Source organism: Manacus vitellinus, unplaced genomic scaffold (genome assembly GCF_001715985.3).
Source record: "Manacus vitellinus isolate BGI_N305 unplaced genomic scaffold, ASM171598v3 scaffold_12_pilon, whole genome shotgun sequence".
Taxonomy (NCBI): domain Eukaryota; kingdom Metazoa; phylum Chordata; class Aves; order Passeriformes; family Pipridae; genus Manacus; species Manacus vitellinus.
The window spans coordinates 6770815-6784632 of NW_021938949.1; the positions used below are offsets into that span (position 1 = coordinate 6770815).

Genomic DNA, 13818 nt, shown 5'->3' on the forward strand with positions numbered 1-13818 from the left:
TATTTCCAAAATGTTAAGCAGCTTTGTGAGAGAGATTATCCTGAAGGATGTTTTCCTTAGTGTTGACATTTGTGAGTGATTAATTCCAACGCAGGCATGGGGCGAGGAGGCAAAACTCTTCCCTCGCTGCCACCGGGCAGGCTACGGCCTTCGCCCCAGCAAGGTTATTAATTCATCCCTGACCTGTGACACTGTGTGTGGCTTTGTCACCCTCATCTCCTCAGTCCCCTCTCCAGGCAGAGACCCGAGGATTTCTGTTCCCCTTTTCATGAACCGCTGTGACGGTGCAGGCACTTTTCAGCTGTTTGTTCTCCAGGGGTCCCGCTGCCTCTGCACTGTGTCGTTCTCCCCTGAGATGTGCTGTCACAAACACTCTGCCACAGCTTTAAAAAAAAGGGGAAAGCAACAGCTCAAAACAAAGATGAATTGTCACTTTTGTACGCTGGTGGCAGAAGGGAGCTGCACTGCTGCAGGTTACGAAGGCAAAAGGGGAAGCCATGGCTGCCCGAGCTGCTGGGAATTTTCTAACCCTCTCACCCAGCTCACTGGGGACTCTCTAGAGAAGCAGCTTCACTCCTCCCTTACACTTCCAGTCAAAGGTGTCTTTCACTGGAGAATTTAATTTGCTGCAGAAAGGTTATTACAGCTTTTCTGAGATTTTCTACTCAATTCCTAAAAAATATAGAAAGTAAGTATAAAAAGAACATATAATATGCATAATCTATTTCTACATAAAAGAATGTAAAATATAAAAACTGATATGTAGTGAATAAAGTTCCTAAGCCAAATTTTACAATAGGAATCGCTTCACACCATCAATGACTCTGCTCAGCTGTTCATTTTGGGAATGTTGTACCTTAAACTCTGCATCTCCAAAAGCAGCTCTTAGTACTGATGTTACACACAGGGATTCACTCAGGACATAACGAGTTTTCATCTCCCAGGAATCCAAGCAGCATTATCTATGGTAGTGAGTGGGCTGGATATATATACACATGCAAGTACTTCACCCAGTGCTGAAATCTGACAGCTTGGAAACAGAAGACATCCTCCTGTGGAAGCTACAGGCAGAGCAGGTGCATGAGGTGTTTAGGAGAGAGCAGAGAGCTCTTTGAACACTGTATGAAGTCACATGCTCTGCAGCACGGAGCAGATGCTGGAATCAAATTCCCCCATTCTCACAGAGAGACAAATGCCTGGTTGAGACTAGCAAGACCACGTCCTCACTGATTTGTGGTGCCAAAAGGTGACAGCAGAAGAATGAAACGCAAAAGAGAACTTCTATATCCACTCTGTAGCATGGATTTTTGAGGATCCCACCCAAGAAGTGAAGAATCCAGCTGGGAGAGGTGACGGGACATTGTCACCTGGTCAAAGACTTATAAGACCTTCAGATGGAGTCACTTGTGTATGGAGAAAGCACAGAAGCAGAGATTGGCATCAACTGGTTACAGAAGAGGTAAGTGAGCTTTTTATTGCAGTTTCTGGAGGAATAATACCAAATGTCAGCATACAGGTCTTTTAGAATCCATAAAAGGAGACAAAGTCTGGCTCTCGGTGCTGCACCCTGCATCATTATTAATTCAGTTAAGTTGGTCTTACAATGGCCTGATATAAACCAGAGTAAAAGATGTCATGATAACAGTATGGACAGTGCCTGTGTTGACAATCCTTTCCATGGGTGATGGCTGCATGCCCAGGGTACAATAAGCAAACAATCAGGAAACACATGTGGGACACTCCTCTCCCACTCTGCCAATCTCTAGACATCAGGGGTAACTGCTTCTCTCTGGGCTCCTCCAGTTAAATCATCTGCACTTGAAATCACACAAAAGCCATCTAAAATCATACAAAAATCTAAATAAATCAGCATCAGAAATTTTGCTGCAGGCATTCAGTTCTGCAAGGATGTGACCATTTTAACACTTGTCAGGGTCATAGCACAGAGCTGAGGAAATAGCCCTGGACAATTCTGCATTCCCAAGAGAATAAAACCAGAAGACACACAGAGTTACCCAGCAGGCAGTGGGAACAGGAGCAATGGCAGCATTACTTAACTATGTGCAATTTGTTCTCCCTATCTTGATTTAAATTACACTGCCAGAAGAGACTGACAGTGTCTGGAATCAAATTGCTTAGGAAAGTGCCTCTTCAGAGAGAGAGAAAAAAAATGCCCAAATAACTCAAGTGCAAAGGGTCTTGCAAAATGCGTATTGTGATTGGGGGTAGCGGGGCCTGGGGCTCATGTTCATTAGGATAATGCTCAAGTAATTATGCTGGGCCAAACCCCTGTGAAATGGGGGACAGCACCTCTGACATTCCTGCAGAGCACACATCAGCCTGGGCTCCTCTCAAGAGTTAGAGGAGACACCATCAAGTAAGTGCTTCTTGCTCTTTTCCTGCCTCTTTCACTTCTTCAGGTCAGCCTGGCCTCTGGGGACCATCTTCAGGACGATGGGCTTCTTTGGCTGCATGAAACCTTTCGAGTCCAGAACCAGTGGGATCTTGAGGAGGAGGAAAAAACCAAAACAGCCACGTAAGCTGGGAAAAATGACAGACACGACAACAACAGGAGCCCTACAGCCCACATACATCCCGGCTGCCACTCGTTTTCAGTGCACTTCCTAAATTACAGGTGTGCTTACAGCAGGACTATCACTGTTGCTCATGCAAAACAGCTACCAGCTGGTGTTTAATAGCCCTCAGCTCTTGAATAAACTGGTTACTGAATTCTGGCCTTCACATGGTGTGGGACAAAGAGCTCAGTGCACTGATCAACAGGCTGCACGTGGAGGGAGCGGCAGCCAAAACCCATGCAGGGAGCTGCAGCCAAGGAGGGGCACACGGTGCCATTTTGTTTAATGCCAAAGTGTGTCAGCACTAAGGGAAACTACATCATAATGGGAGCTGGAGGAGCAATGAGCTCTCCAGGAAAAACAAAACTAAGATTGCTGCTCAGACCAAGTACCAAAGAAAAAGCATCCTCACACGAAAAGGTTTTCATGGGGTAGGCTGGAAATCTCATTAACAACATCTAAAGTGGGTGTTGGAGGGACTCACTTTGCAGGGGAAAGGAGAGTGTTTTAAATCATCCCCTAATGGATGCTGCTCATATCCGAGCTCTCCCACACCCCATCAGGACAAGGGTGATACACTCAGCCTGACAAGCTACATTCAAATCCCCATATCCCAGTGAGCTTTGTTTCAGGAAATTTAAGCAATGTGGCTTGGAGCCCAATGTGCCATCAGTGGAGAAGTGAGAGGAGGCTGCAGCTTCCATGTACATATTCCAAAGGGATGTTCCAGCATGAATTTTTTCCTCCCACTCTGATCTGATGTACATGACATCTTCTGCAGAAAAAAGGGCTGAAAGAGCCCCATAAACCTATGGGCACCAATAATACAATACATATTTAACTTGTCTCCTTTTAATTAAAGGCAGTTATAAAAAGAATCAATTTTATGGATTGCAGAGGACTAGAAAAATGTCATTAGACTTGGGGGAGGGTGGATAGGTCACTGCATTGTTAATGGACTATTACAGTCTTTCACCTCCAGGTTACTAGTTGAGCTGCAATCTGAATCTGCAGAGATTCCAGCTGAGCACCCGTGCCAAGTAATAATTTAATAAGATTTCTCTGTTTCTTACAACAAATGTCCTTTGAATGCACTTGCTGGCCCCTCTGCTCTGATTTCCCAACAAAACACATTAATGGCACAGCCTTTTGCAGCAGCCAGTGTAAGAGCTGGGCTGGGCTGGAAACCAACATCATCGTGCTACCTGCCTCTGAGGGAGCTGCTGTGCTCTCAGGAGGGCTGGCTTGACACATCATTTCCAACAGCTACTGCATTTATCTTATGTCAAACAGCCCCAGCTTGCAAGGCCTGTCCCATCAGTACTGCATGCAGCATTCACTGGGATCCCAGGCAAAGCCAAAACCCAGTGGGATCCTGCATTGCCTCAAAGAGGGAGAGGGTCGCCAATTCAAACTGAGCTCAAATTGTGCTTGCTTGAAAATTGTTATCCTTTAGGGCTGCCTGGTGGCCCATAAGAGACAAATTTTGGTGTCTTGGGATGCCTCACCATGCCATGTTTGTGTTGCAAAGCATAGCTTTGGTGTGGGCTGGGGGGACAGTCCCTTCCTGCTCTCTGGAGCAGGGTCTCCCTAAGCTGAGCGAGCACCCCACAGCTCAGGTGCACCCAAAGAGAGGCAGAAGACTTCAAGGATTTCAGTCTAAAATATCCCACCAACATTAAATATGTTTCTGTAGAGGCTTAAAAAAAAAAAGTATCAGTAACTTGTGGTGAACCACTTAAAATTAACTGAGAAGATTTTAACAGTTTTTCCCATATAACTGTAGGACCATCTCAGTGGGAGTAAAGGGCAGATAATGAAACACATCATCCCATATCCTCACCGGTGTGTCTCTGCAGGTTCTGAAGAAGAAGTTTTGCAACAGGACGACCACAGCCACTTTTACAACAAGGAGAGCAAACCTCATTCCTATGCAGTTCCTGGGGCCAGCCCCGAATGGCAGGAAGGTGTAGGGGTCAAGACTCTCTTTGTTCTCTTTACTGAACCTGATTACAACCAAAAAAAAACCAAGTTAGCATGAGCTACTGTTCCAGGATGTGTCAGCTTCCAGATCTGAAGTGATGAGGGGTCTGGGAAGGCAAAAGCTTTTTGTGTTTCTGTGCATATTAGAAGAATCCAGCTAAGTCCCTTATTTCTGTCTCTATAGATACCTTATGCCTCTGCTTTTATCCCACTGCTCGGAGTCGGTTGTGCAACTCCAAGTGCATCAGGTGACCAGGGAATACCTGAAATATGCTAATGGATTTCATAACTACTCTTTTTCTCAGAACTCCCTCTCAGCTCCAAAACCGAACCCAGATTTCAAACCCTAAAACACACAGGTCTACAGCTTCACGGCTTCCCTGCAGATCAAAGGACTGAGCGAACACAAAGACGTTCTCCCCCTGCGTGACTAAAGGCAGGGTTGCTTTTGAGACGTGCCAGCCATTCCTCTCCTCATCATGAGAAACAGGGAAGAACAATCAGCTTCACTGAGAAATTTGCCACCGAGCATTTTCAGTAATACTTCTTAGGGATCAGTTAGTTTTCATGCCAGGAGGCTTTTCATTCCCAGTGCATGAGGTCCAGGTACAAACCTCAGCCACGCTAAGTCAGTAGTGAAGTATTTCGCTACTGAGCCACCAGCACATCGCTCTGATGAACTCCCAGCAAGGCAAGTGATCCCTAAAGAGCTCCTGTCCACCCACCCATGCAGTTTGTCAACTGGAATAAGGATGGAGCTATTGGAGCAACTGGTGTAGCCTGTCCATTGCCAGCGTACTCCCATCTGGGTGTTTCCTCCTGAATTCAACACAAGGTGACCATAGGTTCCACAGGTGACTTCAGCAGCACCCACCTGATACTGCTGCCACATTTTGTCCCAAAGGTCACCACATCCCCACATCAGAACTAGCTTTCAGCGGTATTACAGCTCCTGGTAAAAGGGCACAAGGTCTGGTCCTGCTCTCTCTGGACTAACTCTCAATGTCTTTGTGGCCACCTGAAGACTAGCAGGCCCAGGGTCTCCCAGATCTGCCTTGGGCTATTGCCTCATTTTGCAGGGTCTGACAGAGCTCCTAAGCAAAGATTGCTTCATAACTTGAATTAAAAATTAAGTTTTATTTCCTACCCATCTTTGCCCTTTCACTGCTGATTTGCAGGGCATTGTGCCAGTCACCCAATGACTCTTGCTTTAATATCTGGCCATAAACCCCTCAGTGTTACAGCTGCTGGGAGCTGCTCTCACTGTTGCTCCCTTCAATGCAGTTAATTAAATTCCATGCACAGTTTATGGATGTAGATCATAAAACTCCCCTCACGGTAATGCTGGGACTAGATGTCAGACAATGATAAATGCCTAATTTAAATGTTATAATCATACATTCCCCACTTTTGCTGCCATTTCCACTCCCAGGGCTGAGGTTGAGCACGCAGCTATTCCCCCTGTCCAGCCCTCACCTCTCAGGCCTGAACTCATCGGGATCTGGCCAGTACTGCGGGTCACGGTGCAGCACAAAGGCTGGGATCATGACCACCACGTCCTTTGGAATAGTCACACCACTGATCTCCACCGTCTGCTTGCAGACCCTCTCGAGTCGGCCCCCAGCGGGGTAGAGCCGGATGGATTCGTTCACCACCATGTCGAGGTACTCCATCTGTGTGATGGCGTCGTACGTGGGAGTGGCCTGGGAGGGGATTGGGGCAGCTGTGAGCACAGGACTCCAACTCCCACCCCAACACCCCCACAGTGCTTCCACTTCAGGTATCAGAGACCAGGGGAGGGGAAATCTCAGTGCCAGCACCCCAGCCACTCTGCTTTGTTTCAAACCTGGCTTTTGGCTCAGGGTTTGCAAGGCATTGGTAGGGACAACCCCAGCATCTTCCCACCCTCCTTTACCTTGTTGGGCAGGTATGCATCCACTTCATCCTGGAGCCGCTGCTGCACGTCAGGGTGGATGGCCAGGTTGTAGGCTATGTAGCTGAGGGTGGAGCTGGTGGTCTCATAACCAGCAAAGACAAAGATAAGAGCCTGGGCCAGAATCTCTTCATCACTTAATGCTGAAAAAAGGCATAAAAGCACATACACGAAGCTGAAAACAACAGTAACTAACCCTTGGGAATTCAGGATCCCACCTACCAATCTAGGTAATGCTACTCCTAAAGGAAATTTCCAGCTTACCCTCTGGTACCACAAAGGGGTGGATCTGGCAGTTGTAGAGCCAGAGAACTGCCGTCAAGATCAGCAGTGTTACCTTGCTTTCTTTAAGAGCAGAACCAAGGTATGTGCAGCCTGAGGCCTGATTCAGAAAGACTCTGCTATCTTCTAGGACAATGCTCCTAGGCCAAAAAAAAAAAATATAGGAGCACATGCCAGGAAAAGATAGAGAGGAAGAGATGTCCAGCATCTCCTCTAAGCCATGAGGTGAGCCTTGCACTGCCATGGGATTAGTAGCCCTGAGCATAATGTGGCAGTGGTAATAAGCAGAACCCAGGATTTAATGCTGGCACTGCAGCAGGGTTCAAGCACCGACAGGATGCAGCCTGCAGTGCAGGGTGTCCTTACAAACACCCTGTCCTGGCACCTCAAAATTTACAAGCATCCTGACTTGACTGAGGTTGATGGACTGGGACTATACTTGGCTGAGTCATTATTTCTTAATTTAACAGTTTACCCAGGATGGGGGACAGAGATGAGCTGACAGATGAGCAAGGTACACACAACATATGTGCTTTGCGTGCTTTTTGAAACACAGCCAACATTGCTGGCCTTCAGAGAAGACAATATAAGAAATGGGAGTAAGGAAATACTCACTCTTTTTACCCTTTGTTGCACAAACACACCTCAGGATTTATTCCAGGAAATGGGATATAAGGAAAATAGGCTGATTCGCAATAAACATCATTATGGCCCCACTACCGAGACCTTGAATTTTGCACGGGATTAACGACTAAAATCCTCTCCCTGCTTCCCTCCTTCAACCCAGTAAGGAACTACTGCTTTCTGTTGAGAGGAGGACAGATCTGAAGACATACTTTTGTCCCAGTCGGCCTCAGCAGACTTGGAGCCATCCTGCGAGTTCTGGGATTCAATCATGAGCTGCAGGAAATCAACCCGGTCCTGGAGAGAGACAGAGGCAGTCAGAGAAGATATGGGTGAGGAGAAAGCAAATCTTGTCCGGCACAAGTCTCTTGCTGAGACATCTGCTCCAGGCACGGCCCCCCAGTGGCAGTTCATGGCTTTAGTGCACGATGAGGTCCGGACTAGAGACCCTCTATGAACACAGACAGTTTCTCCCCTTGGGATACCCAGGCAGGGCATGGTTCTGCCTCTCCTCAGGATTGGTGAGCCATGAGTTCTTTTGGAGAGCAGGTGATACACATCAGATTCTGAAGGTGCCACCAGGTCCCTCTTGCACTCAGGACAACACACTTCTCCTGAAGAGAAGAGGTCGCCTGGGCTGGACTCACCGTGCTGCTGCCCTTTTCCCGTTCCTTCTTCATTTTTATGAAGACATCCTTAAAGAAGTTCATGACGTCTGAGGGTAACAGAGTCACCTTCATCTTTTCCAGCACAGGGATAACAAAGGGGAACAACACTAAAAGGAAAGAAGAGAACAACACATTTGAGCTCAAAAGGGCCCCAAGAAACTCAAAACTGGCACAAAGCGTAGAAAAGAGAAGGGTAAATCTGGACCCTGACCCAAAAAATTGCTCTGTGACAGAGCTGCTCTCCATCGTGCCTCTGCAAACAGGGTCTCTGATTTCAGGAGGATGCTGCAAAGTCCCACATGGTCTGTACAAATCCTGACTGTGGTTTCCCTGGGGAAATAATTCTGCAGATGTGCTAGGGTAAATCTAATCCTGCAAAGTGCTGAGCATCTCCCATGTGGCAAAGAGGACTCAAAGCTACTAAGGGAGCTACCAGGAAACACAGATGGTCACCACCTTTGACATTGATTCAGGGCTGTATGAGATGAGGTGTGTCATACCTAAGAGCATGAACAGAGGACTCAGGAAACTGAACTCGAGAAATTTCTTAATGTTGGTGACAAAGGGGTCATTGGGGTTGCCCATGGAGTCAACATTGACACTGAAAGAAGTGCTGGCCACCACATCCATGCTGTAGGCTCCAAAAATGCTGAGTAGAGAAGAAGTGAGAGCGAATGAGATGAACCCAACCACAGTAGTAAATAAGAGCTCATCTAGGAACAATCATTGTGGGAGGGAATCTCTCTTGATGCAAACATAGTAGGTCTGTCCTAATCTGGCAATAACCATCATTATACTTTCCCAAGTTTTCCCCAGTTGCATTCATTCCCCAATTTTTCTCAGCTTCAAAAACCTAAGCTGCAGTTGGAAAACACTGAACTGCAGTCTGGGGTAACAAAGACTATATTCTGACTTCCATCTGTAAAAGAGATTGCAAAAATGACATACAAAAATACCACATCTTGCACAGCTTCTGGAACAGTCCCTGCTCCTTCCTCAAAATGCATCTCCAGTAAAATGAATCAGGGGACAGAGCACAGCTACCCCCTTGAGCAGAGCAGAGCACAGCAAGCCCACTGCTGGGAAACATGCCATGCCCATGACTGCTGTGGAGTTTGCCTCCATAGCTCACAAGGGATCTACGTTGCAGCATGGAAAAGACCCTCCAAAACAACCCCTTCCCCACACTGAACACAAACCCTTTCCTGTCAGCCCCACACAGTTACTCACTCCTTTGCGGTCACGAATTCATCATTAGCCACTTTCTTCTCAATGTTTTTCACTAATTTTTCACCATAGTGATTAATGATATGGAACATCTGAAACACAAACCAAAGCAGAAAGCACTGTTGACTCTTTCCCTGCCACCAAACAAGGCTGGGTGATTCCACCCTGCCACCTGCCACTCGCCAAGCCTGGCTTGGGGAGGTCTTATTTCCAGGTCTCAGACATTGCTTTCTCTCATTTTAACAATCTGTCCACAGAGCTCATCTACCATGACTGAGCAAGGCTCTTCTCCCAAAATCCACACACAGCTCCCATTCCAGCTAAGCATCCACTCCAGTAGGGATTGAACATGGCTCCTGAGTGCATGGAAAATGGACAACCACGGACTGAGTGATGTGCTTAGCAAGATGAAAATACAGGCCATAGGGCCAACAGCCTTGTGAGCTGTTTCATCCCCCATCGCCTTCTCCTGACTCCATCCCCACGATGGCAGACAGACACTGCATTGCTGAACTGTACCAACAATGCAGGTGTTCATGGATGTGGTCCTGACAAACAGGGCGACTTCCCTGTCGGAGGTGAAATGGCCCAGTCCTCCTCCAGCTATTGGTGCAAAGTACCAGTGGCCTGTGCTTTACCTCCTTCAGCTTCCCACTGGTGAAGGTTGGAGACAGCACTGTACGAATCCTCTTCCACTGCTCATCTGCAGCCACGTTGAGGGCCGACTCCAAGAGCCCGTTCAGACCAAAGTTCTGCACAGGGGGAATGTTGCAGCAGAAGGGACATGGTTATACAGGGAAACAGGTGAAGCTTTACAGCCCCCTTCCACATGACAGAAATGCAAAGAAAAACCCACTATGGATTGTTCACTTGGCCCCCAAAGTCATGTGAGCTCTACCTCAACCAGCAAACAACAGAAATGGAAATAAGAGTGTAATAGTCATAAATTACCATCAGCCCTCTGGTACATCCAGGCTGATGGCCCAATGTCCCAGCCAGAGTGGCCCACACACCTCCCTAGCAGAGTTTGGATGTTGGTACCATCAATAAACTGGGGCACATCAGACAGCAGTACTTACTGAAGGGCTCAGAGGAGAACAGAAACCATGAAGAAATCCCCTTCTTGCTGCATGTGCTCTGTACTGGAGAGCAAAGCAGTAGGGACTAGGTACCTACCCGGCGATTGGTAAAAATGGAGTAGCACTCTTTCACCAGGATGTTTTTGATGAGGATGGGGTCCAAAACAGCCAGCACAGGCTGCCTGCCATCATAAAACCTAAGCCACGAGAAACCCACAGTCAGTCCATTGCTCATGGTCAGCTGGAGCAGAAGCAGCCTGTTCTGTCTGTGGCCAGAGCCACAGCACAAAGGGTTTGGGCCAGCTGAGTCCCCTCTGACTAAACCACCAAAAGGATGAGGCTGGAACTGTTTTATTATGTAGTAAAACAGGAGAAAGGGAAAGAAAGTGCCAAACATGGACAGCATGAGCATTTCTAGCAGTTGTCTGTGGTACTAAAGAGTTGACAAAGCGGCATGGGTTTAGATAAAAGGCAGCCTTTGCCACAGTGCTGATCCCCTGCACTTGGGCTGTCTGAGCTCTGTTTCTGCTCCTGATAGCTGGAAACAGTAAATCCACGCTGAACAGCCTACCTGTGGGGTAAAGAGACTTCCTGCCTGGCCTACGAGGCACTGATTGGTGAAAAACTCCTCTGTCTCCTCCATTTTCCAATCAATAGCGACAGAAGAACTTAAAAGTCATGGTGTGGGCTAAAGGGCAGGGAGCCTTGGGCCACAGCTGAGGGAAGCTGCCATCTTCAAGAAGCTTGAGAACATTTAATCTCTCGAAAAAAATGCGTCAGGTTTCATGAAGCCTCTCAGGATTTTTTTTTTTTTGGCACAGGAATTTTGCTTCAGTTTGAGAGGTTCTCAACAGAAGCATGATAAGAGGCCTCTGCACAACACCAGTGCTGTGCAGGGAGAGAGGAAGCAGGTTGAAAGGTAGCTTGTGCCCCAGCTCTGGGAGAAGCAGGGAGCAAGATGAAAAACCCTGTGGCAGCCTGCAGCTCGCTTCCTGCTCCAGACAGACAGAGCAGCAGCTTCAAAGGCAGGAGGCTCAGTTTGACACCAAGCAGTGGAGGTTATTTTCAAAGCTTATGCAAACAAATCACCCCCCTAACTGGCCATCATCATCCCAGCTCCGCACCACACTGAAATCCCAGCAGGAGAGAAGCCTTGGAGAGATGGGTGGAGACTTTCCCAGTGGTGAACCTGGATTTTCCCAAGCTGCCACTGCTGGAATTACAGTGCTGAGTGACACGATGGCAATGTCCCTTTTTCCATTCAGGTAGTTTTGTTCTGCAGAAACTCACCCCCAGATTTTTCCATACTTTTCAAAGCACACCTGATCAAAATGGTGGACTCCCTGGAAAAGAAGAAAGCAAAAATGAACAGTTTGCCAGTAAAAAGTGATTAAAGCAGGTCACAGTTGGCAGCACAGGGCATCCCACAGACCCATTGTAAGCGGCAGAGGTTGAGGTTGGGAGGTGCACAGTTGCTCTTAAGCATCATGTAGATGCCTAAGGGACATTTGCACTGGAGAGAAAAAAGAGAGTAGAGAGAAAAAAGAATAAAAAAAGCACTATCAACTTCTACCAGCCAACCTGATCCAAAAATGTAACGAAGACAAGGTATGACAAGGTACACTGTTTTAGTGTGAGCAGAGTTAGGAGGCAGAACCAGATCCCAGGGTGTCCTTTCACCTTCAGCTCAACAAGTGAGAGCTGCTACTGCCTTGTCCTCATATGATCTTCCACTGCAATTCCTGAACTGGAGTGAACATGGCTTTTTTGTTTTGTTTCCATTAGGGTTTTTACTGAAGCCAATACATTTGATCTGCATTAGCAGTTACCTGAGATCAGCTACTACCTAGTTATCTGATTAGTCAAAAATATTTGAGTTTCACCTAAAAATCTATTTAGCATCACAGAATCATAGAATCACCTGAGTTGGAAAAGACCTCCGAGATCTTGAAGTCCAACCCTTGATCCAACACTGCTGTGGTTCCCAGACCATGGCACTAAGTGCCACATCCAGTCTCATCTTAAAAACCTCCAGGGACAGTGAATCCACCACCTCCCTGGGCAGCCCATCCCAATGTCTGATTACCCTCTTTGCAAAAAATTTCTTCCTAATATCCAACCTAAACGTCCCTTGGCACAGCTCAAGATCCCTCTTGTGCTAAATTCTATAATTTGGATGGAGAGTTTTTTGCACAAAGGGAGAAAGATGGAGAAACAGAAAAAACAAATATTTGTCTGGCTTAGTCTCAGGCTGGCCCAACAGCAAGTGGCTGGATAAGGCATTGCTGGGGCTAATTCAGCCTCTTCATGTTGATGACAAAAAGGACAAAGAAACAGGCAGTTCTCAGAAATAGCAGCCTTAGGCATCTCTCCAATATTTTTTTATTTTGTTTCTAACAGAACTTGAGCTGCTCAAGAGCAGGCAGAAACACAGGGAGAAACTAATAATTTAAATTACAAAGTAGTTTTAAAATACACCACACATCCTTCAGGTCAGCCTGACTTTTTATGTTCTCTGTGTGTCCAAAGAGCTTCCTACCTAAAAGCATCATTTGCAACCAGCTGAAGCAGGGGCAGAGGAAAGAGATGTTCAAAGAACGGGAAAAACAGCACCATCCACAAGAAGAACCTCAGGCAGCTATAGAGTAGCAGCTGCTGGTACTCACGTGCCGGTACTCCAGGAAAGTTCCCAGAAAGGGCAGAGGCCGTGGACCGGGAATTCCCAGCTTCTTGAAGGTCCGGTAGGGCCATATCCCATAGCTGCCAAGCAAAAAGCGAGATGCATTTATGCAATGAAAAGATTCTTCATCCTGAGCACAGTGAACTGCTTAAATAACTGGTTCCTGTCACTCGGAGAAAGCTGAAATTATGGACCAGCAGCAGCAGCCCTGCTGAAGATACTCTTTGAATAAATGCAGCATCACTTGGGGTACCAGGTAATTTGGGGTACAAGATAATTCAGGGTACATTTTGATAGAAGAGATGAGCTGAAAGGAGCTGCATCCCAGCCCTGCCAAACTGGTGTACATGGACACCTCAGGTCTTTATTCAGGGGCACTTTTAGTTGCCCAGATCAGACAACTGCATCTCGGGTGGCCGAGGAGAGGTCTCAGAGCGTTTAAATTCTCGGGCTGAGACCTGCCCTTGTGTTTGTCTTTGCAAAGACCTCCTGCGATGCTCAGGTGGTCGAGCCACAGCAGCACAGCAGGGACATAAATTACCGCAGCAAAATTAAGTTTTTGCCTGTATAGCTCACTACAGCTCCCCCGAGCCACATAAGCCGAAGTTTTGCCAACATTAACTACTTAACGGGGGTGTTCTGCCGGCAGCAGCGCCGGCATCGCCCTGCCCTGCTCCCAGCTGGCACAGCCCAAGGACTCCCCGGCCCCTGAAACACCCGGAAGTTACTTCTCCTTGAGAAAAGTAAAAAGAAAAAAAAAATAAAA

The 13818-nt window shown here is 47.2% G+C and overlaps 1 protein-coding gene across 1 annotated transcript in view; it reads right to left on the minus strand.

Annotated features, from left to right (window-relative positions):
* Positions 1-1448: 1448 nt before the first annotated feature.
* The window catches only part of LOC103761550 (cytochrome P450 3A29), a 14706-nt gene continuing 2336 nt past the window's right edge, over positions 1449-13818 (minus strand). Inside the window, exons 3-14 of the mRNA XM_029957832.1 lie at positions 13039-13182; positions 11663-11715; positions 10470-10569; positions 9932-10045; positions 9297-9385; positions 8567-8715; positions 8046-8173; positions 7611-7695; positions 6475-6635; positions 6036-6262; positions 4420-4582; positions 1449-2504 (exon numbers count right to left, since the gene is read on the minus strand). Of these exons, the coding sequence (XP_029813692.1) occupies positions 2409-2504; positions 4420-4582; positions 6036-6262; positions 6475-6635; positions 7611-7695; positions 8046-8173; positions 8567-8715; positions 9297-9385; positions 9932-10045; positions 10470-10569; positions 11663-11715; positions 13039-13182 (1509 nt within the window). The 3' untranslated portion in view covers positions 1449-2408. The remainder of the gene's footprint in view (positions 2505-4419; positions 4583-6035; positions 6263-6474; positions 6636-7610; positions 7696-8045; positions 8174-8566; positions 8716-9296; positions 9386-9931; positions 10046-10469; positions 10570-11662; positions 11716-13038; positions 13183-13818) is intronic.